This window comes from Ixodes scapularis, unplaced genomic scaffold (genome assembly GCF_016920785.2).
Source record: "Ixodes scapularis isolate PalLabHiFi unplaced genomic scaffold, ASM1692078v2 PGA_scaffold10__122_contigs__length_95168666, whole genome shotgun sequence".
Taxonomy (NCBI): domain Eukaryota; kingdom Metazoa; phylum Arthropoda; class Arachnida; order Ixodida; family Ixodidae; genus Ixodes; species Ixodes scapularis.
In genome coordinates this window covers 34,905,061-34,930,826 of record NW_024609836.1, presented here as the reverse complement: position 1 = coordinate 34,930,826, position 25,766 = coordinate 34,905,061, and the positions used below count along the sequence as shown (strand labels likewise).

The following is a 25,766-nucleotide window of genomic DNA, read 5'->3' as shown; positions in this document are numbered from 1 at the left end:
AGACGTAGTAATGCCTGTTTTGATTTGCATATATAGAAGCATTCGAAGGGTTAATTCGGGCTAGGATGGTATCGTGTCGTCGACATGTGGTGAAATCTAAATAATTTCCAGAATGTACTAAACAAGCTGTACCAGAATTGTAATCCACAATCAGTGGTGACAGTTGTTGAGACACCAAATCGTGCTACCCAAGGGGTAAGGAATGCTTGTATGATAGAGGCAGCTAGGTGACTTCCGTTAGGGGAGCTGCTTCAGGCAATCTGGTGAAACGATCGATGACGGTGAAGAGATACCGGTGACCTTGAGAGGGCGAAAGGGGTCCACGACGTCCATCTGGATTTGAGGGAAGCGTGCGTTGGGGAGCTGAAATGTTGCATTCGGGGAGATAGTGGGGCGATGGACTTCAGTAGGCAGACTGTTTATGCAGGTACGTGCCTACTTCTGAATGTTAGTATTCGCGCCAGGCCAGAATGAGCTGAGCCGTTGCGTCAATTTGATACCTGGATGCGCCAAGGAATAAAGCACTTCGAAGGCTTGCCGCCATATATCTTGAGGGAGGTATGACCCTGGTTGGATTCTTGAAACGCCACACAGCACTGCAGGTGAAGATGCGGCTAGCTGGACCTCTCTAGACTGCTACGAATAGGAGGAGAGGTTTCTCAGCGTCTGGAGCTTGGAGTCAACTTTCTGAGAAGCTGCGGGGGCCGAGTAATTCGGAGGCGGGCTTTCAATGTAAGAAGCATGAGTGATGATGCAGGAAAGTGCATGGGCGACGACATTCTTTTAACGTGAAATGTTCTTCGTCTAGTTTTTCCGGATTTTTTGAAGCCGCATGTCATGAAGCCGTGGTCTGAGATGTCACATGACCTCATTTTCTTCGCTTGATTTAGCGGGAAAATTTACGTCACACGACCTCAACACCATTTCAGTTTCCCCGCTAAATTTAGCGCAAAAGAATTACGTGATGTGACTTCGTGCCAAGTTACCTCTACGCAAATTCTGTTTCTTTAGGGGACACGCTCTTCTTCATGTAGCCCAGAGTAGGGTCACTGAAGATATTTCTTAGCTCCGTCCCAGTGCACAATTGTGTGCATGCAGAATAGGGAGGCGGCTCTTCCAATCCGGATGTACCAAAATGTTACGGGTAGCCACAGTGTTGAACCGAAGGACTCTCAGATGAAGGTTCTCTTTAGAGGCACTGGAAGTCCCAGGATGACAATTGACAAGCTTCTGTTCGGCTTGGTTCTGTCCGATTTTGTCACAGAACGACGTAAGCGCTTAACGGTTGGCTCGCCTTTCTTTTCTCCTGCCTCCCTCCCTTTTTCCTTTGTTCAGCTGGTCCCACCCGAGATGTAAAATAACCAACTAGCTCAGCTCATTCCCATCGCGCTTAACGAGACCGTTTGCGACGGAATGGTAAGCAGTGGTTGAAAAACGGGTCGTTTCTAATAGTGAGAGCATCTGGTGGAAAAGCATAAATTAAATCTGAATTCGGCGATCCGTAATTCGATTTGATAAACCCAGCATTGAACCAAACCACCATGTCCGCCGAATAGGATGGGGAGGGCCTTCAACCAGCGAATGAGGCGGTAGAAACGGGTCAAAAGGCAGCGATACGCTTCACATGGCGGGAAGGGCCCACTAATGTCCATAAAGACTCGGTCGAAGCGCTCTGTCATGGACGGGAATGAAATAAACGGTGAGGAAGTGTGACGTGTTACTTAGGAATATTGAAGTCGGACGCATGATCGGGTCCAGCTACAAACGTCTCAATTATCTCCGGGCTAGAGAAAATTCCAAATCAATAAATGTTGCATGGCGCAAAGTCCGAGTGAGACAGACCATGCATGATGGAGTCAAAACACGCCTGCGAAAGTTAAGTGATAAGGATAATCTTTTTAGGCACGTGGAGATGTCGCAGATTATTGCTACGTTGGAGGCAGTAAAGTGGTGTGTTCGAAGACGAGCCGACCAGTAGATAAATGCATCACTTGAAGCTCCTTGTCTTCGCTCCGCGAAGCGCTAACGGTGTACAAGTCGAGAGCTAGAGGAAAGCTAATCCCGCAGAAATCAGGTTTCCTGTGGAAGTAGAATTCCTTAGAAATAGTCCTAAGATACAAGGCTGCAAGCATGTTTTGCATTTTATTATGTCTGACAGTAACTATTCCAAAGCTGTTTAGTTTGGAGAAAAACATTTGCAATGTGTCATATATTTACCAGAAAAAAATACGGTGAGTGTTTTCATTTTTACAAATTCATAAGAACAGACAGAACTTGATACAAAAAATCAAGCAGCCTAAACGTAGCATTTCACTTTGCTCCACTTCCCAATTTTTAGTGAAGAAACGGTTTTCTAAAACGTTTAAAAAGTGGCTCTATTTATTATGGAAATGTGGCTATAACATATAATTTCGTGATGAAAATCTAAATACCCCACACGACAAGCGTGTCAGATTGTGAATGAAACCACCCAGCTTGTACAATTTTTTGGAGTAATCTTGTGTGTCCCATTTCCCGTCGGGAGAGGGTGAAATCAAACATAACTTAACTCGTCAATTTCTTTTTTTTTTTTTTACAAGAGTTACGCAAAGTGTTAGTCAGCTGTGTTGAAAGTTGGCCGAGTTGGTATGATCGGCTAGAATGAATTAGTAAAGTTAGGGTGAACGACCCTTCAAACCAGCTATTCATCTGGTTTGAAGGTTCATTCACTCTAAATTTTCGACCATTATCTTTTTTTTCTCTGCCCTTTAATCAGAAAAAAAAAATTGTATAGTGTGAAAATTGTCTCAATTCCCCCCACTTTCCCCTATACACTATCGTCTGTGACTAAGCAGACTACAGTTGATGACAGGTTTAGAGTAAAGTGCCAGCTCCTCCCACCTTTTTCCACTTTAGCAGAGCGAACTCTGGAGAGAAGGTCGTTCTTCTGCTAAAAAGGAAAAAAATGTGGGAAGGTTTCCACCTTACTCTCAACCTGTCATCGACTGTGGTTCAGTGGAAAAGAAAGTCAAAGGAGCAGAAAGAAAAAATGTGTGAGGAAAAAATGCAAGAGAAATCAGCTTTACCAATTCACGGGTAACGAAAAGACGATATAAGAAAAGGAACTGGTGTTTAATAATTCACGGCGGAGGTCTCCACCGCTTCATAGGACACTGTCGCATAGGACACATGTGCCCTATAGCAAAGCGAAAACAAGGCGCTAGACCACATGGTTTTAAAGTGCACGGGCCTTCACCTCGCCCTCCCTGAAGGGTATAATTGATATGGCGGGGTGGAAGCAGTCTTGTACACATTCTTCCAAAACAGGAACGAAAGCTTGTTTATTTTTCCTTCTCATTCTTGGAACAAGCTCCCGTCACAAGTTCCAGTAATTCAAATTGAACGCGTTCTCGTAACTTTCCAAAAAAAAACAAAAAAAAAACGTGTCGTTACGTTAAGGTTACATTTTGCGAATTCTAATTATATATGCTACTGAATATACCGTAGATAAAATAAAGCAATCAAGTGAAAATATCTATATAGATCTACGTGTCGTGTCTTCATGATTCCATTTGCTCCACTTCTTGGTTTTCGAATATCTCTCGGACACTTGCCCATTTCTTGAATGCGGAGGTTGAAATATTCAATAAGAAAAATTGGCAGGAAGCTCTAGCTAGAAAGTCCTAGAATGCATAGAATACGGTATTTAAGGTTCGACAGTTTAAAATGATTGACAAGACATAAAACCGTGGTTGCGGGGAGTGAGAAACCTTTGTTTGTTTGTTTGTTTGTTTGTTTTTCAAATTTCCGGATACGTTGAGCGGCGAAATTAAACTGGTGTCTAGGACTCGTGACGTCAGGTCCCATGACATTAAGTTTCCGGCTATATTTAGCGGGGAATGGGAACTGGTCTATAGGGCACTTGATCCGAGGTCAAGTGATATCTAATTATCCACTGGGAAGAAAAGTGAACGTGTTTGTAGGTCCCGTGACGTCAGGCCACCTGACATCAATTCTCCCGCTAAATTTAGCTGGGAAAGAGAAACTGGCGTAAAGGTCACGTGACACGAGGTCACGCTATGTGACATTTTCCGCTAAAACTGGTGAGGAAGCTGAATCTGAGTATAGGTCCCGGGACGTCTCGGGTCACGTGTCATCAATTATCCCGCTAAATTTTGCGGTGAAATTGAAATGGTGTATTGGTGACGCGATGTCAGGTCACGTCACCAATTGATCTATGCACCGAAATAATTGGTGCACGAATCACGCCACCTAAACACCAATGGAGTTTCACCTGCTGTAATAAGGTTGATTGCTGGGCTAGTTGGTAATCGTTGTACATAGTGGAATAAAACAACGCAAAGGGTACAAAAAGGAAGAGACAAACCACACAGGGCAGAGCGCTGACTCGCAACTAAAGCTTCTTTACTCAAAGAATAAGAGAAAGAAAGACACACGTCGCTCCACGCAATCACACGCGCACCTTTCACCCATGGTAGCAGACTACGGCACGTGCTGGACCATCATTTTCAACTTCAGGAATAGACCTATTGCTAAATTACCCAAGCATCAAGGAGAATGCCGGGATTGGTGTTCCACGCGCCGCACGTGCTGGCCTCAGCAGTAGTAACTTTTCTAAAGCAAATACCTAAAACAAATTGCATCTCCCACACACGTTCGTCAACGCTTTATTTTGGGTATTTACTTCGAATCTTTTATATGGAGAAGGCCTGCGGATGTGGCGCGTGGAACACCAATCCCTGCATTCTCCTTGATCCTTGGATAATATAGCCATTAGCGGCGAGATGTTTTGGTGGCGCCCTCTCATGGCTCCCATCCGTAACGTCATTACCTTGCAAACAACAAGTTCGATGGTATTTGCAATGAGCATGCTGAAAGCTTGAAATCATTACCCTCTTAAAGCGACACTGCCAACACCATTAAAATTCAAGCTCTTACATTGCTCGTATTTTCGTCGATGAGAAATCCTTTCCTGACGTCATAGTCAGCATTCAACCAACCACGGCCGGCCGACCACAGCGACGCTTTCGATCGCGCACGTCGCCAATAGGTCTATTCTAGCTCCTTGCAGACTACGCCACTGATGCTGCGCTGATACATTTTTCTTCTCTACTCTAGATGTGCAAGGCCTCCAGCACCTCGCGTCTCACTTTGTCCCTGTGTCGTACCAAGATGGTGTGGCACTAAAAACCGGCTCGCACAGGCCCTCTTCGCAGTGAACCGATAGGCGACCTTCCACTGTCGCTTCGAGGGAGTACCTGTGCTCGCGGAGCCTTTCATTCAGGAACACTGTACTTCAGGCAAGGTCCCGTTTGTCCCACGTAGGTGCGGCCGTACGAAAGGGGGATACTGTAGACTTCTCCCTTAATACATGAGACGAACGGCCTGACGTGCTTCTTACTAAACTTGTTAAGGCAAACGCGGCCATTGACAAAAATTTTAGACCGGTCAATGTGGATCTGAAGAAAATTCGAGACAGGACAAAAGGACTTTGTGATCGCCTAGCCTTAATCCAGCTGGCGGGGAGAGTAGGAAAGGCGGAGACTGTACATCTGCAATTGTTTTTCAGCGCCGAAACGCATAAAGAAGGGTGCCCTTTTTGAGCCAATGACACGGAAAAGGGGTCGTGGCAAAGACAATTGGCCTCCTACCTTAAAAAGCACTTGTCATCATTGAATATCAAGGACCCTTTTAGGGTTTTCAATTCTTTGGAGCTTGTGGAGTACCTCCAGGCAGGGGGTCTGGAGATGAGGGACGCTTGCAGTATAGACGTGGAAGATCTTTTTTACTCCTTGCCGCATGACAGACTGCGGGAATCAGTGAAAGAGTGCATTGAGGCTAATGGAGAGCTGGCTTTCAGGAGTTCCAGTGAAGTATCCCTGGAAAGCTTTTTGGAATTGTTGTTATTCCATCTGCAGTCAATGGTAGTCGGGTGGCGGGAAGGGTGCTATCGTGAAAAGTCGGGTGTGCATATTGGCTCATGCGTCATTTACCTAGGTGAAGTGGACTGTGCCATTGAAAGAGAGCTAGGTGGCACGAGTGTTATCAAGATAATCCGCTACGTAGACGACTTTTTGGTGTTTTTCAGAAGAGCTAGACTATTGGGAACGCTGGTCGACAAAATGGTGGCGATATTTGAGAAGTGTGGGGGAGGCCTTAGGTTTACCTTTGAGGTCCCAAAAGAAGGGGTAATCCAGTATCTGGACCTTTCTCGGTGCCTAGGAGACTCGCCGGTCTGCAGGACCTAGCATCCACGATCCAAGAAAGGCATCCTCGACTGGAGGTCGGCCCACTCGAAAGTTGTGAAAAGGGGCATCGTTCTATCGTGTCTGAGCTCATCGCTCAAACAATCATGCCTCCATATTCTGGGGGATAGCTTCAAGCTACAGACTGACAGTCTGGGGAAAGCTGGCTATCCGACGACTCTACTTTTAGACGTGGCAAGCACACTGCTGAAGAAAATAAAGGGTAGCCAGTCCACACAACGGGATGTGGAACGCAAGCGACCTGTGGTTATTTCGTACTTACACAGGGTTGCATTGCTGGCAGGTGTGGCGTCGATGTTTTATTCTCTGCCCCGGACAAGCTGTCCAGGTTGTGCAGAGCTGTTAACCCTTCTTCGAGGGCGGCCACGGGATGCAGTACGAGGCATCGAGATCGCTTCGTCCCGTGTTCGGAGGGGGTTGTGTATTCTCTCCCTCTGACGTGTGGCAGGCGCTACGTTGGCCAGACGGGCCGCTGTCTCAACGACAGGTTGAGGGAGCACGCTTACAGTGTCTCCACAACCGTGTCTGGTCACCTGGGCATTCATTGCCGCGACTGTGGTTGCCTTCCCGACTTCCAACGGTGTGAGGTTGTTAAGCGTCATAGGGACCAGCTTACTCGGGAAATTCTAGAGGCTGTTGAGATAGCGAGGTTGGGTGCAGCATGTGTAAGCAGTCCTTCCGTGGCCCTATCAGGTAAGGAGTTGAATTTTCTGGTTCCGTGACTTGCTCGATTTTTAGCACATACTTTGTACGTCTGTGTCATGGCGCATTTCATTTTTATTTTCAATGGTTTTTCAATGTTTTTTATTATTGTTTTATTTTTATTGGTGATACATCACATGGGCTGAATTTTTTCTTCTTTTTTTCTTTTTTTGTTCGTGACACCGCAAATATATATTGCGAGTTTCCGTTCATTAAACTCAGTTGTAAGTCAGCGCTACGTCCGTGTCACTTCTTTGTCTGGTCCTCGTCTTTGCGCGCTGTTTTTAATTTCTCGAAGTATGTACCAACTCGCCCAAGCCTCAACTTTACACAGGGTTTTCCGCAGTTTAAAGGGGACGACACAGAGACAAAGTGACACGCGAAATGGAGGCCTTCCACATCCATGCAGAGCAGAGAAGAAAAGTGTATCAGCGCGGCATCAGTGGCGTTGTCTGGCAGGGAGCTGGAATTCCTGAAGTTGACAATGGGGGTTCAGCGCTTGCCGTAGTCTGCTACCATGGGTGAAAGGTGCGCGTGTGACCACGGGGAGCAACGCGTGTTTTTCTTTCTCTTTTTCTTGCGTAAAAAAGCTTTAGTTGCGAGTCAAAGCTCTGTCCAGTCCGGTTTGTTTCTTCCCTTTTGTATCTTTTGCGCTTTTTTATTCCATTATGTACACCTGCTGCATTTAGGGGAAATGCACGGACGGACTCACGGTCGAACGGACAAACTTTTGGGGTCGGCATTTTTGTTAAAAAAACATTTCATGCCTTAAAAAGCCTAAATCCACACTCGGGTAAAATTGCAGATGCTTAGACCAAGAAAGGGGAGCGCCGTTTTTCTGCCGTTCCCTCAAAAAAATGTAACGAGTTCACGTTCTAGATCCGTCGATGCAAAATGGAGCGACGGCTTTCCCCCGTTCTTAGTAATAGGAACGCGTTGCTGGAACTTCGTTCCTCGGAATGCCGTTCCGAACAACACTGGGTGGGAGACGGGAGGAACAAAAGAATACAATAAAAAAAAAAGCTTTCAATTTTTAGAATTGTGAGAACATAGAAAAGCGTTATAATGTAGAAAATGGATTGGGTAGAGGATTTATAGAGAAAAAAGCGTTTAGCAAAATTGAAAGCTGTAAAGGTGTAAATGTTTCTAGGCTAGGTGGGGTAAGCTACCACCCGATAAAAGATGTATAACCAATACAATCTATTCATTCATCCATCCTAATATTGAAGACATACGCCTGCTGGAAAAGCTCTGGTCGTCTTGAAATCGCATCGCAAGAACAAAAGCGGACTGAACAAGGATATCAGTGAACAGAAGCGGCGACCCTTTAAGTCTCAGCCTATTCTAGATCATACCGAGAAGACGCCGGAAAAAGAAAACAGCGTTTGACTAGGGACAGAGGAACAAGGTGGACTCGTTCTGTTACGTCCAAGGGCTAAGTGAGGGAACGAGTTTTGTCTCAGTACATTCAAGGGAATATGGCTTCGATAAAAGAAACGTCAAAACAATGTCGTATATCGACATAGTCTGCGGCGAAGTGCCCCCAAAACGAAACAGTCTTTTTTGTTTGAAATTTATGATTTGCAAGGTGATGAAATTTCATCAGCTCGGCACCATGTTGTTTGTTATTTTTATCAAGCTTGGATTGTTTCTTAACTGTTTTAATTGAAGGTAGTCCTATCTAACGAGCAAATGTATCGCGTGTTCATTTAAGGTCCAAAACAATTCGCTCACCTTTAATGAAGCAAGCAGGATCGCCTGTAACACGAACACTTTCATTTTGGTAATTCGGAAAACGGATTTCATTTGAGTCATTAAACGGTTAAACGCTTTGTTCGACGCGACTCTGAACTTTTCCGCGTCTTTGGAGAGATGCTCCATTTATTAAGGCGGTTCGATAAACCAAGTTTGAGGGTCTCAAATTGTACAGAAGCTCTGAATGGCATTGAACTGTATAAAATACAATGTTCTTTGTTCAAAGCACTTTTTGTCGGTGATATTTCCGGTGACCTTTTGATGGCGGCATCGTTTTCCGCTGCACTTCGCGTCTAAAATGCGGTATTGACGCATGAAATATTCCTTTCTTCTATTATGTTTTTGTTCATAGAGAAAGATTACATGACAGCTTAGACTGGGCAGTCGTTTTGAATCCCATGACTAGCACACTTTTCCTTGCTCTTGGATCATGAAGCCGCAGTCGCGCTACTCATACACTACACAAAAAACACGATCGATGTGCGCTCCAAGCATGATGACAAAGTTATCTCCGAACACTTCTCAGGCATGCTCAAGGCACGTTTACTTTGTCAAATATGCACTTCGGACATGTGTAGACAGATTTCTTTTTATGATCAATGTGAAAAGGCTGTCATACTGGGAAGAAACACGGCTCACACGATGCCTGCAGACAGTGTTTTCATATGATGTATTAGCAGTGTCAGCGAGACCTCAGGCGCAAACATATGCCTTGCAACAAGAAGAGACTCCCCTCGTGAAACACGGCACTTGGTTTACACAGATGAGTTGAAAACCTACATCCGTCACGTCCCAGATATTCACCTTTTCATCTCAGTAGTGGCCTGACCTATGGACAGGGTGCGCTGACGTATACCCGCTGCCATTCAGAGGCTTCCATTTGGTTGGTTGTTTCGGTTTCAGCGTGATGGCGGCTGAGTTGGGGTGTTGTGTACTTTTCACTCAATTTAGTTAAGTAAACACGTTAGTTGTGGCACACAACCAATGAAACAGTAGTACTGAGCCGCTTTGAGAAACACGTAGTGGCTTCGAGTCCAAAATGGGGACGTTTTAGAAACACGTTATCATCTGCCTGGTCATGTTCATGGTAATTTTTGGCCAGGTTCTTCGTTAATTTCGGCCATAGTGAAAGAGCAAGTCGACAACCAGGATGAACAATGTGGTGAATTGGGAAAAACGAATGAACTCGCAAGTTTATTTGTCAATGTTTGATTTTTGCGGACACCAACGTTTTAGTAGTTTAGCGGCAACAATGATGCCGATAATTTAAAATAAGAAGAGATATTGTCTCGGCTTGCTTGCTTTAAAGAAATTAAGTACTGGATAAATATTTCAATCCTACATTTTATCCCGAGAAGGAAATCGGCCCTCCTATTGGCCCGTGTAAAGTATCAATTAACAGCATTTTATAATTCTCGCCGAGTTAGAAATAAATTATTTGTTACGCGTATTGTTACTTAATGCACTCCCTGGATATAAGAAAAATGGCAGTCCCGTCAACTGAAATCTGACATTCATCTTCTATGAAAAATTACAAATGAAATTAAATGGCGCAGGCGAAGTGACGTCCATCAAATGTCAGGCATTACTTCATGCACCTGTGTAGACAAATGTTTATATATAGGGTGTCCGAAGTCACCAGGCTCGATCTAAATCGGACCGTAAAAATCGACACCTGCACGTAGCAATCAAAACTTTTAGTCAGAGGTGTATTTCGCAGGTCGTTTTTTTTTTTTCTTGTAAAATTACAAAGCGTAGCTTCCTTTCTGTGAAACATGGGGCCAAAACAGTTGCCAGGGTCAACGGCAGAGGGCGACGTAGACGACCGAGTCGAGTTGCGGGGTGCGTTTGGAGTGCGTATTGATAGATGGCTTGGGGAACAGCGTCCGAATACAGCAACTGCATAGGCTCAGCGAAGCATATCCACTTACTCTACGTCCGAATGTGTAGCCGACCAGCGAAAGAAAGCAGACGACACGCAGACGAAATCCCTTGTCAGAAGAGCGCCGTTGTTATGCAAACGCGTTTTTGTTTTTCCCCTTTGAGTTTTGCTTTTATTGTCGGCATTTATTCTTACAGTGGAGCTGTTAAGGGCTAGGTTCCCCAGTTTCGTGTTCGTGGACAAATAAATCTCGACACAAAACTCTGGATAGCTACCGCCATCTACGAGCGACGTCGGCAACCAGACAACCGGCTTTCCGATTGTCTGGTTGCCGCCGTCGCTCATACATGGTGGCAACCATTCTAGCCTTTTCACTTTGGTTTTCACCAGAGTGGAAAGACTGAATTTCTCTAGGCGTCGTCCTAGAAGTCGCCCTCGAGGTCGTCCTAAAAGGCCTCCTTGAGGTCGTCCAAGACGTTGTCCTCGAGGTCGTGCTTCAGGTTGTCCGAAAGGCTGTCTTCGATGTTGTCCTAGAAGTCATTCTTGAGGTTGTCCGAGACGTCGTCCTCGAGGTCGTCCTTAAGGTCGTCCTAGACGTTGTCCTCGAAGTGGTTTTAGAAGTCGTCCTTGAGGCCGTATTTGATGTCATCCTAGACGTCGTTCTCTAGGCATCGTCCCCCATAGGACGAGTATAAAACTATACTAGATAGCAAGAATATTGATAGTTTTATTCAGAGGTACGATTGGAATAGACTGATCTCACCAAGCGTTCCACGCATGCGTGACGCCGCCATAACTGTAGTTCGCAGGAGGCAGACGCCAGTTCACGAGACAGATCATGCCGCCTCGTGCTCTGCTCGCGCAGAGCTCCAGCGGGGCTGTCGCGCGTGCAGAAAGACTACAGCTCCCACGATGCATGGTGGCAGCGGTGGCGTACTCAAACTAGCTGGTGAAATCGGTCTATTGCTTGCTAGATTATGAGTACTTAACAACCTACGGAAAGTGGTTCAGCAGTTTCAGGATATTTATGCAAACGCTACTAGGAAAGATAAATTTAAAAAAAAGAGAAGGCCTGAAAATATTTGGATAAATCCGGAAATATTAGAATTGCGTTTTCAGAAAGAAGTTCTTTGGAAGCGATGCAAGTAAGATCCTGGTGATATCATGCTTAAAAATTATTTCCCTGAAATGCGCAACATAATTACAGCTAAAATTCGTTTGGCGAAACGAAATTGTTCTGTAAACCAATTTCCAGCTTCGACTAGAAATCCGAAAGTAACGTGGAACATGGTTAACCAAGTTATTGGCAGGAAAACTAAAATAGTATTGATGATACGATGCAAAAACATTTTAAAGGGTCTGGTTCCCACAGCGCGCTAGCAAAAATGTTCAACAAAAGCTTTATCGACGGCGTAAAATAAATAAAAAAAAATATACCGGCGACCAGTTTATATGACGTTTTCCCAACATGCTGCGCCAATTCAGCTTACTTTCCAGATATGACAGGAAGTGATTTGACACAGATCATTCACGCGATGTCAATAACAAAACAGCCAAGAATCGGCAGTATCCGAGTTAGAGACATACACTACAATTACGATAAAGTAAAACACATTTTGATTAAAATAGTGAATGACACACTGCACACCGGAAATATTCCTGGGGGTTTAAAGTATCTGTGATAAGGCCCTTATACAAAAAAGGAAAGCAACAAGATGTCTGGAGCAACCGACCGATATCAATCCTACCAATCATGACACACGCAATCGAAAAATAGGTTAAAATAGCAATGAATAATTTTTGCGACAAATTTTCCCTGGTAATCAATAGGCAGCACGGGATTCGAAAACAGAAAAGTACCATTACTCTGCTGAAGGATTTCGCTGATTGCATTAACGAAACACTCGATCAAAACGAAATAGCCCTAGCGCTTTTCATTGACCTGTCAAAGGCATTCGACACCATCGATCACTCTTCATTGTTGAAAAAATTATACAGTCTGGGGTTTCGGGGTCCTTTTTATCAATTTTTTTTAATTATTTCAAGGACAGATTCTAAATGGTTAAGATAATGAATAACCTTAGTAGCACGGCTCAAGTCCAATTCGGGGTGCCACAAGGCAGTACTTTGGGACCTATGATATTTAACATTTATACGAATGAATTAGGATTTCTACCACTTCAGTCAAAAATGTTTCAATATGCACATGACACCGTATTAGTTTTTCTACTTGAGGAGTATGATGAAGCAATTTCTGTTTTTCAGGGGGACATATTGATAGGATATTTAGATGATTTGCTGCGAATTTTATTTCTTTGAATGTTGCAAAAACTAAACTGATGTGATTTCGAAATCCGTATAAACAGATTGTAATATCTCAAAACATTTTTTTGCACTCGGTACAGTATCTGGGTTGTAGCTGTAAACCTTTAGCATACGATAGTTCAGTTCAAGAGTTAGGCGTCTTTGTTGACGAACACATGCTGTAGAATGCGCAGGTGGAATCTGTTGTAAAAAAAACTACGAGTCATATCTGCATATTTGTATAAACTCAAAAGTATGTGTAGCTTGAAGATAAGATTACTTGTGTTTAAATCTTTGGCGGACGCTGCATTACGGTACGGTATTACACAGTACGGTCATTTTTCAGAATATAAAGAAAGAGCGATAGATAGGATAATAAAACCCATGCTAAACAACATCTCATATCGAACTTTATATCAAGTATTCGAAACTCAAGACAAAAGCTAAAGAGTTGGTAATTTTGTTTTTTAAAAGCTTTTTTTACCTACGTAGCAATAACAAATAACTATTTCAGTAATTCCTAGAAAACTGCCGTAAATAAAAATAGAGATTTGAGACGAACTGAAAGGTACGTCATTCCGAAAATATACACACTGTATGGAAAGAAACATAGAAATCATTACATTCTTTCTTTATTTAACGAACTTCCATAGTCCCTTATGAATGTAACATCCACTAGGGTATTGAAAAGAAAATTAAAAAAAAAAAAAATTAGCGTCAAGTATCTGAGTTGGAGATATCGTAGCCTGATCGTTGTAAAAAGTTCCTACTTTTTGTTTCAATGTTGCATGAGTAGACTTGTGCTCATAATGTGCTCATATTTACACTTTCGCTAATTTTGTGCTTTTTTCATTGTTACGCAGTACTATTACTTTTCTTTTTTTTTTTTTCGTGCCGCGGAGCGTTGGTGGTGGTGGTGGTGGTGGTGGTGGTGGTGTTTGCCTGACGTGAGGTTTTTCTCACTGGCTGTGGAAAAGTTTCACGGGCTTGGGTTATTGCAGTATTGATGAGAATGAATGCAGGGGAAAGGAGGGGGAACAGATGGTGATGAGAAATATAGGATGATGAAACACAAATTAACAAATTAAAGTAAAATAAAAAGTCGGCAAGAAATCAGTCAAAAGTGAGAAATCGGGCACATCTAGAACGCGAGCATCACAGAATGTTCACAAAATTCCCCCAGGAAACTTCACGAGAAAAAAAAACTATTCCTGGCACACAAGCACGTAAAGAGAAATCGGCGGTCGTATTTTCGCACTCATCAGAGCCTTGCCAGAAGCCCACAGGCATCCAAGAAGCTGAACACAGTCTTTCGGAGACGTGTGCACGTAGATGGTGGACCCTTGGGGAACAGCATATCCACGAGGGTGGGTGAAACACCGAGGTTCTTCAGTGAAGCTAGAAGGACGGTTCTTTCTGTATTGTAGTGTCCACATTCAAAAAATATATGCGTCAGCGTTTCTGGTTGATCGCAGTGCTCGCAGAAGGGGCTGGTTGTTTTTTTGATGCGGTGCAGGTTCACTTGCGTGTGCGCGCAGTCTGCTCTTAAGCGGTGGAGAAGAGAAGCGAACTTCCGTGTTAGGCCACGCGTACAAGCTGGGGGAGGAGGTTCATCAGACGCCACACTGGAAACGGGATGCTTGTGTTGTATCCAAGTCTTAATAGCCAATCTCGGGTCAGAGTGGCTGGGAAGGTTCAACGTCGCAGTGGGCAGTTTTAGAGCGGTTGAGGCAAGATGGTCAGCCATCTCATTTCCGGGTAAGCCAATGTGCGAAGGTATCCACTGTACTCGCAGGTTGGAGCCATGGGAGACAAGTAGGTGACCCAGCCTAATTATTTCACGAACCAAATCTGGATTGGCGCCTTTGCTGCTGAGGATATTATCGACCGCACACCGAGAGTCTGTTGCCAAAAGCCAGTTATTTGGTGGTTTCGTCGTGATGTGAAGAAGAGCCGCGTGGATTCCACTCAGCTCAGCTGTAGTCGACGACACGGCATGGTCGAACCGTCCTGACCATGAGCAGGGTTCCGATGGGATGTGGTAAGCTGCAGATGCGACATCATGAATGAAGTCGACAGAGCCATCAGTATAAATGGCCGTAAACGAGGAATGTCGAGACGTCATCACATCCTCTGTCAGGGCTCGACTAACCACACAGGGGTGTCGTGATTTTCCATGGAAACCCGGGATGTCCTCGTAGATGGTGAACGGGTGCTTGCTCCACGGGGAGTCAACTGGAGGAGAATGGACGAAGGGTATGAAGCCGAGAGCCTCAACTAGAGAGGTGCAGTGACCGCCATATTGTGAAAGATGACGCTGTTGCATGTCAGTGAACAGCGAGACACCACTGGTCGACTCAGCAAGCCGAACGAGATGTTTAAAAGCACGGTTCACAGCGTGTAAAGCTACCGGCATCTCTCGGCCCTCAATCCACGTTGCATCGATTCGGGAGTACGAGGGAAGACCAAGAGCCATTCTTATTCCGGCTCGGTGGCATCGTTCCAGCTGATCCCATAGAGATCGCGTAGGCGGCAAATATGACGCCGCATAGAGAATGCGGGAAAGGTTAAGCGCCCGGTGCACGCATAGTAGGGCTTTAGGGGTCGATCCCCACTCAAGTCCACGAAGTCGACGAATAAGAGATGTCGTCATCGCCGTCTGACGTACAAGATTCGTTACGTGCCGACGCCAACATAATCGGGAATCAAGATTGACCCCCAAGTATCGATAGCTACGCACGCGCGGTACTCGAGTCCCACATAAAGTAAGCCGCGGAAATCCATGACGAAAGGGACGGCGGGAACAAGCGAGCACCGCTGTTTTTTGCGGTGAGACGGAAAGTCCGAGGTCTTCTAGCATGTTTGCAACACGCGCGAGGGATATTTGCATGAAGGGACGTAGAATGCGTCGATCAGAGTGGGAAGCCCACAAACAGATGTCATCTGCATAGATGATAATACCACTAGGGTGTGGTGATTTATGCATGCATAAAGGTATTGTTGTCATTACGATATTAAAAAGCACTGGACTAAGGCAACTACCTTGAGGTAACCCACGCAACAGTGGATGCACGGCTCCCGTAGTCTTGCCCAAGCAAACACTAATTGTCCTGTTGCTCAGAAACTCTTGGAAATATTTTAGCATTCCTCCTGTTATGCCAAGGTGACTCAAGCAGGCAAGAACTACATCATGTGGAACCGAGTCAAAAGCTCGTTCAACATCAAGAAACACTGCCAAAGCAGTGTCTCCTCGTGAACGAGCGTCTTCCAGCGCTGATGTAAGGCTCGCAATACAGTCAGCAGTGCAGCGTCCACTTCTGAATCCCGCTATTTCAGGTGGCAGTGCTTCAATGTCGTCAAGGTACCACTGGAGACGCGTAAGCACCAAGCGTTCTAGAAGTTTCCCAGCACACGAGGTCAAAGATATTGGACGGTACGAGGACAATTCCGACGAAGGCTTGCCTCGTTTTAAAATGGGGGTTACTACAGCATGCTTCCATTCTTGCGGAAGAATGCCAGTAGTCCATGCCAAATTTAAGCGCTCGAGCAAGACGACGCGTGACTTGTCACTCAGGTTACGCAATGCTTGGTAGGTAATGCCATCAGACCCAGGAGCACTGTGGCGTTTGCATTTCCTAAGAGCCGCATCTAGTTCCGACATATTGAAAGGATGATCCATACTCTCCGGACTCCGTGCAGGACCAGTCAGTGATCGAGGATATGAAGATCCAGAAGGGCGTTGGGGTACAATGAAGCGCACCGCAAAATCATCTGCAAGTCGTGATAATTCAATGCCAGTTTTAAGACTGAGGGCGATGAACACATCTCGAGGTGTTGGAGAGCAGCCCATACCTCTCAGTACTTTGTAGATCTTTGGCTTAGGTGTACATGGAGTTAATGAAGAAGCAAACTGACGAAATTGTCGACGGCGAAGTACGCGAGTATGACGGAGTAAAGCTGACGTAACACGACGACAGTCTATCCAATGGGAGACCTTGCCAGATCGGCGCGCACGACGCTGAGTGCGGCGGCGAACAGCACGTAAGCGTACGAACTTCAAATCCGGAGACGGCTGAGATATCCTTAATGATATTTTATATGTGGATTGAACGAGACATGCGGGAATATCTTTTAATATATCCTCTGACGGCTCAAGAAAGCGAAAATTTGCGCGAAATACGTCCCAGTTGGTTACACTGTATTGACGACGTGGGAGGCGGGTCACTTCGGGTATATTCATCAAAATTGGAAGATGATCGCTTCCACGTGTGTCCGCATCCAACGACCAGTATACGTCTAGATTGGGGGAAGCGAGAGTAAGGTCCAGCACGCTAGGTTCTCCGCGATGACCAAAAAATGTAGGAGAGTCGTCATTCAGAATAATCAAATCTGTTGATTCAATCTCATCTGCGAGAGTCGTACCCCGAGGCGTCGTGCGTTTACTACCCCAGAGAGGATGATGTGCGTTAAAATCTCCGCATATAAGGAGATGACCAGGAAATTGAAGACGTAGGCTACTAATGCACTTCGCATCAAAGCGACCAGTAGGACATATATATACAGACACAATGGTCATCTTAAAGGAGCGAAATATGACCGTGCATGCTGCAAATTCAGCTGTTTCTGTACACAGATGGGACACATCTTCTGCAGCTTGCTGCACACTAGAGTGAACAAAGAGTGATGCCCGTGACGAGCTGTTAGGCGTGGCCGCCGCGCTAGGGTAATAGACATAGGGCTGAATTCGAGAGCCATGTCTGAGGCGGCATTCCGAAATTGCAAGTATAGGCACCGGCTGAGATGAAAGGTAATACTGCAACTCTGCTAATTTAGAAGTGATGCTGCGGGCGTTCCATTGTAAGATAGATGGGCAGGAAGCCATAAAAATAAAAATGAGGAGAGTAAAAACTTTCATTGCAGAAAACTTTTGACCAGGGGCTCTATAAGTGTGATAAAATTCAGGAGCTGGTTTGCCCATGGATACTGTAGAAGCGGGAGAAACTGTCGCGCTATGACCAGCATTTGGCGTACGAAGCTACCTAACGAGGAAGTGAGGGTGCTTGGATTTTGGAGGGACGGTATCGCCTCCTGTCCAACACTAAGAGGAGCTTGAGTGGTCGGGAGTACAGGTCCGGCCTGAACTGGTGGTGACGACGGTGGGGGCTCGTTTTGCAGCGCTGCTTTGTAGCTTTGTCGCACGTTGCTCTCGCCAGAGGAAACAAGGACAGGTGCTTCCCTAGGCGGAGGCTCTGTGTCCATTGGCTTCGGGGCTTCGGCGACAAGCGAGGATGGCGGGTCTTGTTTGTCTGCAATAGGTTGTTCTGCCTGGCATCGTCGGGAATGACGTCGTCTCCGTTGAAATTTTTCAGTTAGAATAGCCATCTCTGTTGCAGCTTCGGCTCGTGGAGCCGCCTGCTCGGCCGTACGTTTGTCAACTTGGGCTCGTGCTTCTGCGAAGGACACATTGTTCTCGCAGCGATAGCGACACACGGAGCGCTCAGCTTGCCAGAATGGGCACTGTTGGGATGTTGTTTCATGTGGTTTCTTGCAGTTGACGCAAAGAGTGCTCGAGCCTTTGCATTCCGTAGTTGCGTGAGCTTCTGCGCATCGGAGGCAAGTTAGCGACCGCTTACACACAGCCGCAACATGGCCAAACAAACCGCATCGGTGGCATTGGATGGGGTTGTTAACATACAAGTCGACGCCATGTCGAACCAGGCCGACGTAGACGTGCTCCGGAAGTGTAGGAGAAGCAAACTCAACACGAATAGTAGTGGACTTGCCGATGCGACGGACGTTGCGGATGCCTACTGTTGAGCGCAAAACTCCGAGTATTGCGGAGTCAGAAAGGGTGCTGTCGATGTCGCGGACAATTCCAACGCTGGAGGCCTTTCCACGAGGCTCGAAAGCACGCACTTTCATACCGCAAAGCGTAGTCTGCCCAAGAAGAGTACGTGTCGTCTGTCCATTCCGCGTGTCAATCGCTAGGAGATTCTTCCGCTTGTTAAAGCGCACCTCAATAACAGACGAAGGCACGAGCGTCTCCAGAGTGGACGTGAGGCGAACCGAAGTGATGGAGTCAATTCTTACATCTCTATCCACAGGAGTGAAAAGAACTACGAGACCGACAGTGGGCTCGGTTTGGGTGATGATAGTCTGCTCGCTAGAACCAGAGCCTTGACTTGGGCAGCGTCTCTTTGTTCCGCGGACGACATCCTGGAACGCACCTTGATTGTCGTCAGCAATTGAGCCCGAAACGCTGGCGATTTCTTCGTCGTCAGGCGGGAGCGGTTCCGCCATGGCGGCGACTAAGGACGTTGAAATTTCCATGCCTTGCCGGCTGGACTGCCGCGCAACGGGCCAGCCAGAACCTTGCAAGCCAGCAAGAACTGCTTATGATGAAGTCAGAGAAAAAAAATACTCACTGGCGATGGGCAACGTAGTATCAGTAAGCAGAGAAAATAGGAGTGTAGTATTTTGATTTGCACGAGATGGCGCTACTTGACATCTCCTTTTTAAAGTAGCCATCTCGTGCATCCATATAAAATAATAAAAAGGACAGCACGCGACGGCATGAGCCGTGCGTGATCTGCGGCCTCATCGGCCAGTGTTCGCCCCGCTCCTGAATCCGTAGGTTGTCCTTTCTTCTCGCTCCGGCGACCGTCCAGGTCCGCTCGGGGCATGTAGTTTCCCGGCTACGTCGAACGTGAGTCACCGGCGCTTGCGTCCAATGTAGCCAGGCTTTAGAGCACCGCCGCGTCGGCGCAGAATATAACATTTTGGCGACGAGGATGGGATATTTGTTTTAATATGTAGCATTTCCTCTTTTGTAACCCGGGATTCGGGAGGGGGCTTCACTCCGCGTCGCGGGTCAGTGGTTGAGGAAACCGGCGCGTAACTGTATTCATGAAATGTATTCCTTTTTGTTCCGGGTGAACGGTAGTCATATTTTGCGGAAAGGCCGCGTTTGATGAGTTTCGGGGGGAGGCATTAGGCCTAGGTTTTCAGTACGTTCCATTTTCATCGTGAGATGACTTCGTCCTCTTCATCTTCGAGCGGCCCAACGGCGTTCCCGCCGCCGGCCGTCTTTTTGGCAGTGCCCGGTCCGCCGATAGTAGCTTGGCCGGCATGGAAGCGTGCTTTTCTGACTTTTCTTGACGCGTCGGCGTTGCATCTCGTAGAACCGTTCCGAAAAAAAGCCATCCTGTTTTCGCTGTTGGGCACTGAGGGCCAGCGCATCGTGGATGCATTTCAGCTGTACGAGACGGTTGCGGTGGAGGGGACTGACGAGTTCCAGGTTTTTCTGGAGGCAGTCGAGAAGCATTTTGAGTTTTCGGGTAGTATCGCGCTTGAACGCCAGAAGCTGCGCGGTTTGTTCCAACGTCCTGGCCAGTCGGTAACTGAGTTTCTTGCCGTGTTGCGCCATCAGGCTTCGTTTTGTGCTCTGGGGAACGCCCTCGATGAAAGACTTTGCGAGGTTTTCTTGGAAGGCCTGGAGTCCAGACGCGTTCAGGATCGCGTTCTGCAGGAGTGCGAGGGCAGCGAGCTGCCAACGCTGTCGCGGGCTATCCAGATCGCTCGCCAGTACGAGCAGAGAGCGAAGACGGCCGCAAGTTTTCGGCGGCGAGAGTCGCAAGTCCCGGTCGCGGCAGAAGTCCAGCGTGTCCAGATCGAGAAACGTCAAACGGCAGCAACACAAGATGGCGGCCAAGCGTCGTCTTCTTTCATCGAGCATGGGCAAGATGGCTACAGCGGCTACCCTCCCTGGCCTCAACCTGGCTACCCCCCGTCGCAGCTTGGACCCAGGATGCCTTGGGCTCCGGTGGCCTCCGGTCACGTGCCCCGTTTTCCGGCGAGGGTGTTCCAGCCTCAGCGTGGGCGTGAGCCCGCTCCGCCTCGGACGGGTGGGATCGGAGCAGACGACGCCTGCTACTTCTGTGGACGCCGCCGTCATGATCGGGCGGTTTGCCCGGCGTCTCAAGCGACATGCTTCTTATGTGGAAAGTGGGGACACTTTGCAGTGGCGTGTCGGAGTCGTCGCCCGCCGGCGGCTGCCTTCACCTACGATCGGCGACAGGCATCGTTCCCGGTTCAAGGCCGTGGTACTCGGCGGACCTTCGCCGACAGACAGTTCAGAGGGGACCGGCCCGGCCGGGTGAACGTGGTCGGCCAGTCGCTGTCTCCTGAGGAGCTGCCAAGCGTTAGGCTGACGGAGGAACCTGTGGTCGTCGGGACGGCCGAGCGACGAGAAGGCGGCAGCATGCGTCGTGACGCCTTCATGGCCGAGATCACGGTAAATGGGACCCCTCTTCGTCTTCTTGTTGATACCGGTTCATGTGTGTCGATCCTAAATGAACGCATGTTTAACGAAGTTAACAAGCAGCGGAGGATAAAGTTACATCCGCCGTCGACGCCTCTCGTCCACTATTTGCAAGAGACCATTCCGGTACTTGGATGTTTTGTGGGACAAGTAATTTTTAAGAACCGCTGGACAACGTTGGAGTTTTACGTAACCAAGACTGGACGTTCGTTACTCGGCATCGACGCGGTCCGTGAGTTGCAACTGGTGTTGAATGGCGCTAAACATGAGTGTTTGTATGCGAATGCAGCTCACGGAGGAGGAGCATCACAGCGGGATGTGAGGCCCACGCCCAACCCGCAGCGACGACCGTTCACCGCGTCGTCCTGTCAAACATCGCAAGTCCCTGGTTCTCGACCAGCGGCAAGTTCCAGACCTTCATTTGCGGAGAACCCGTCTCCTGCTTCATCGGTCTCTGAAGAGACCACACCTAAAGTCTTCGAGGACGAGTCAAGTCCGCAACGTCATCCTGAGAGTCGAGGGCTCCATAGTCCGCAACGTCATCCTGAGAGTCGAGGGCTCCATAGTCCGCAACGTCATCCTGAGAGTCAAGGGCTCCATAGTCCGCAACGTCATCCTGAGAGTCAAGGGCTCTATCATCCACAGCGTCATCCTGAGAGTCAAGAGCTCTACAGTCCTGAGAGTCACGGACTACACGGTCCACAAGATCATCCGGGGAGTCAAGCGCCCCAAGGTATGCAGCGTCATCCAGAGAAATCCAGTCCTTCAACGAGCCTTGTTGGTGGTTCCTCGAAGCGAGACACATCCAAGTTGCCACCTGGCTTCGAAGATTTTGAACATCTTTTTAGCCCGGGGTTGGGTCTGCTGAAGAATTACTCGCACAAGGTCAAGGTGCGGCACACAGTTCCACCAGTCCAATCAAAGCTCCGTCGCCTCCCGATGACCCTAAGGGATCGGGTTTCCGAAGAAATTTTCAAGCTGGAGCGAGAGGGCGTAATTGAACGTGTCGAAGCCTCCGAGTGGGTGTCACCTATTGTTGTCGTCCGCAAGCCCGATGGCAACATCCGTATGTGTGTGGACCTACGAGCTCCGAACCAGGCCGTTGTCATTGATTCATTTCCACTTCCTTGCATCAATGAACTGTTGAACTCTCTACGGGGAGCGGCGATCTTCTCCAAGCTGGATTTGGCGTCCGCCTACCATCAAGTCCGTCTCGACCCGGTGAGTCGTGACCTCACGTCTTTCATTACCCACGAGGGGTTATTTCGCTTTAAGAGAGTTTGCTTCGGGCTGGCATCCGCACCCGCAGCTTTCCAGCAACTCATGTCCAAAATCCTAAAGGATTGTCCAGGCGTTCAGTTCTATCTGGACGATGTCATCGTTTATGGATCCACTTTGAAGGAGCACGATGAGAATCTCCGTCGTGTCTTGTCTCGAATTTCCCAAGCAGGAATGAAGCTAAACCGTAAAGGTGTTTTCCAAGTACAGGAGCTCTCATTTTTGGGACACCATCTTTCCGTGAAAGGATTAGCACCCCTGTCATCCAAGGTAGATGCGGTCCTAAATTTTGCAACTCCCTCTGATGCAGTGAAGTTAAGAGCATTTTTAGGGCTGGTAGAGTACTACAGCAAGTTCATCCCTCATTGTTCCACGGTCGTCGAACCGATGCGTCGTCTCCTACGTAAAGGAGTTCGTTTCAACTGGTCTCCGGAAGTCGAGGCCAGTTTTCAGAAAGTAAAGACTTCCATCCAAGAAGCTCCAATTTTGGCCATGTTTGACCCGACGTTGCCTATCGTCGTGGCCACAGATGCTTCTCAGTACGGTCTCGGTGCTGTTTTGCAGCAGCAGTATGGTAGCCAGCTTCGTCCTGTAGCCTTCGCGTCTCGCTCGCTAACTGATGCAGAGCGAAGGTATTCCACGGGCGAGAAGGAAGCTCTCGCATGTCTTTGGGCGTGTGAAAAGTGGCGCGTGTATCTGTGGGGAAGGTCTTTTGTCATTCGTACTGACCATCAGGCGTTGGTCACGTTGCTGTCCAACAAAGGTTCCGGAATCCGTCCTCTAAGGATCACTCGTTGGTCCTCCCGACTTCTGAATTACAATTTCAAAATGGAGTTTCAGAAGGGCGCCACCAACGTCGTTGCTGACGCGTTTTCACGGTTGCCAGTGTCTGACACTGAGGAGGGCATGAGATTCGACGAGGAAGTTGTTTCCGTCGTAATGGTTCCTTTGTCGAAAGGCGGTTTTCAACAGGCTACGGCCAATGACATAGTTCTTCCTTCAGTTATCCGCTATACTACCTCGGTTTGGCCTGAAGATAGTAAAACCAATCCAGATCTCCGGCCTTACTATCACGTCAGAGACCAACTGTCGCTGTACGACGGTATTTTGTACAAGGGAGAAAAACTTGTCGTCCCTGTCGAGTTTCGAGACCGGATCGTGGAAGTAGCACACGAAGTTCATCAGGGGATCACAAGAACCACAAGTGTGATCCGGGAACACTACTGGTGGCCGTTGATGAATGAACACATAAAGAACAAGATCCGGAACTGCACGGTGTGCCATGCTACCGACAAACCAGTGAAGGCTGCACCGGCTCCCTTGCAGCCCATCCAGTTTCCAAGTCAGCCCTGGGAAAAGCTAGGAATCGACATCGTGGGCCCGGTTGATCGTGCACCGGCCAGTCAAAGGTTTTTTTTGGTACTCATAGATTACCACTCCAAGTGGCCAGAAGTTCAAGCCACGTCTTCTGTGACTTCTGCGACTGTCATCAGCTTTTTGAAGAACGTTTTTTCACGCGAGGGACTGCCCTGCGAGATTGTGTCAGATAATGGAGTACAGTTTACCTCCCATGAATTTCAAGATTTCTTGCGTCAACATGGCATCAAACATAGGAGAACGTCATTATACCACCCCCAATGTAACGGGCAGGTGGAAAGATTTAACCGAGTCCTGAAGTCGTGCCTTCAGTTAGCTGTTGTACAAGGTCGTCCACTTCCAGATGCCGTCCGAGACCACCTGGAAGCGTACCGACGTACGGTACATCCTGCAACAGGATTTGCACCATCCTTTCTCCTTCATGGACGAAATCATCGGTCTAGACTAGACGTACAAGGCATGCCGACTAGGACGGTACCTGACGATCTCTTGGAACGTCGAGCTCAGCTACAAGGAAGAGTACAGCGCTATCAACAAAACATGAAAGGGAGGGAGAATGTAGTATTTTGATTTGCACGAGATGGCGCTACTTGACATCTCCTTTTTAAAGTAGCCATCTCGTGCATCCATATAAAATAATAAAAAGGACAGCACGCGACGGCATGAGCCGTGCGTGATCTGCGGCCTCATCGGCCAGTGTTCGCCCCGCTCCTGAATCCGTAGGTTGTCCTTTCTTCTCGCTCCGGCGACCGTCCAGGTCCGCTCGGGGCATGTAGTTTCCCGGCTACGTCGAACGTGAGTCACCGGCGCTTGCGTCCAATGTAGCCAGGCTTTAGAGCACCGCCGCGTCGGCGCAGAATATAACAAGGAGCGAATGGAATTCGCGTCCGCTATGTGACTTTCTCTTCTTCTTCCTCCCCGCGGAGCGTTTTTTGTCAACAACGTGTATGTAATTCCAGGCGGCGCTGGCGGCGCTGCACGACTAAAGCCCCTCGATATGTTTTCGCTTGTCTTTGCTAGTAGCGCCAAATGCGCGAGCGCACGTGCCCAGGTCTCGAGCGGCCCTTGGAAGCAAATGGCGGCGCAGCACTGAAATGAGCGGGCCTTGGAAGCGAATGGCGGCGGAGCACCCGCTCGTGGCACGTGTCTTGCGCATTTCCACAACAATGGTTGGCGGTACTTGTGAAAACACTTTTATGAAGGGGCTTTATGCACGACTACTTGAAAGATACAGGAATGGAGATATCTGTGCAGAAGACGCAATACATTCTCCTGGGAGGCTCTGGGGCGGAACAAGCCAAGGTTACTCTCACCATTGGAGGCGCGTCCCTGAAGCGATCAGACACAGGCTGGGTACGCATCCTTGGTATACCCATCTCCGAGAGTGGTGGTGCAGCCGAATGGTGAAAGCAATTGACGCCCACTTGGAAAAAGATAGTGCACATCATTAAACGAATTTCAACTAAAATTGGAGGCGCCACCTCCGAAATCGCGCGCACCCTCGTGTACGCAGTCCTTGTGTCTCGGGCCACGTACGGAGCTGTGTGCTTCCAACTGACAAAGACCCAAGTCGAAAAACTGGAGACCCTCTACCGAGCCGCCCTTCGGGTGATCACCGACTTGCCTCGCCACACCCGAGTGGAAGAACTATATCGCTACGGAAGACTTCCACCCCTACGGTTCATTATACAAGATTGCCGCGAGGGAACCCAGGACCGCCGTCTCCTCACTCTTCAGGGGCAGCGCCTCCTTCTCTCAGACGACCCCACCATGGCTGCCATTTTAGACGAGGTTCCACCGCACGTGCCGCCGTGGATGGACTTCCCCGTCACGGACGGCAGACCACTCAGCCGGAAGACCAACGCCCAACGCTATGGGCCGC

At 47.9% G+C, this 25,766-nt stretch overlaps 2 protein-coding genes across 2 annotated transcripts in view; one reads left to right on the top strand and one right to left on the bottom strand.

Moving 5' to 3' along the window:
- Positions 1-19,209, bottom strand: part of LOC121834764 (natterin-2-like) — a 38,442-nt gene extending 19,233 nt beyond the window's left edge. The window contains exon 1 of the mRNA XM_042288526.1: positions 19,137-19,209. Coding sequence (XP_042144460.1) covers positions 19,137-19,209 — 73 coding nt within the window. The remainder of the gene's footprint in view (positions 1-19,136) is intronic.
- Positions 19,210-19,939: 730 nt separating this feature from the next.
- On the top strand, positions 19,940-21,601 carry LOC121834763. The gene is made up of 2 exons (XM_042288525.1): positions 19,940-21,202; positions 21,519-21,601. The coding sequence occupies exons 1-2, from the start codon at positions 19,940-19,942 to the stop codon at positions 21,549-21,551; spliced, it is 1,296 nt and encodes a 431-aa protein (XP_042144459.1). The 3' UTR covers positions 21,552-21,601.
- Positions 21,602-25,766: the final 4,165 nt, after the last annotated feature.